Source organism: Saprolegnia parasitica (assembly GCF_000151545.1).
Source record: "Saprolegnia parasitica CBS 223.65 unplaced genomic scaffold supercont2.741, whole genome shotgun sequence".
In the NCBI taxonomy this organism is placed as follows: domain Eukaryota; phylum Oomycota; class Saprolegniomycetes; order Saprolegniales; family Saprolegniaceae; genus Saprolegnia; species Saprolegnia parasitica.
The window spans coordinates 2961-3588 of NW_012157135.1; the positions used below are offsets into that span (position 1 = coordinate 2961).

The 628-nt window shown below is 59.9% G+C and overlaps 1 protein-coding gene across 1 annotated transcript; it reads left to right on the top strand.

Moving 5' to 3' along the window:
• Window positions 1-368: 368 nt before the first annotated feature.
• Window positions 369-577, top strand: SPRG_17731 (hypothetical protein; the record flags this gene model as incomplete). The annotated part of the gene is made up of 1 exon (XM_012357121.1): window positions 369-577. A coding segment is annotated over one exon (209 nt), but the record flags the coding sequence as incomplete, so codon positions are not given.
• Between the last annotated feature and the right edge of the window lie 51 nt (window positions 578-628).

A 628-nucleotide genomic window follows, 5' to 3' on the forward strand; every position in this document is an offset into this window, starting at 1 on the left:
AGAGGATGGTCCTCGTCCCGCAGGAAGAAGGCGGTTGATATGGCGGATGACGGGTGTCGTCCCGCAGGCCGCCCTGCTGCGATCTTGCTTCAATGTGGCGGGCGTCTCTTTTAATTCCAAAATAGAATGGCCATCGAAAGTCACTTGGCTTTTCTATCCCACGCCCTCTTTGTACATTAAATTGGAGGCGGGTTCAAACGGGGTAGGGCCGTCGGAATATCAGCCAATCACGGGCCCGTATCATGCTGCATACATTCGCCAAGAGAAGCCTTCTGGCAGTCTCTGCGGTCATTTGCTCTTACCCGCATCTGCGCCGAGGCCGTGGATACCACCTAGTCCTCGACTACTTCGCACCACTACCAGATCTGATGGAGAGCTACACGATGGAGCCGCTGGACGTCTCGATGATGGCGCCGCTGCCGCAGCTGGTCCACACGCCGATCGACGTGGACATCTCTTGCCTCTCGCTGCATGGGCCGCCGCTCGCGCAGCCCGAGGCCGAGCCGCTCTCGCCGTCGCACGCGCCGCCGGCGGTGCTGCCCGCGACCTTTCTGCGCACGATCTGCGACCAGCTCGAGTTTTACTTTGCGACGACAACCTCCTCGGCGACCTCTTCCTGCTCAAAAAC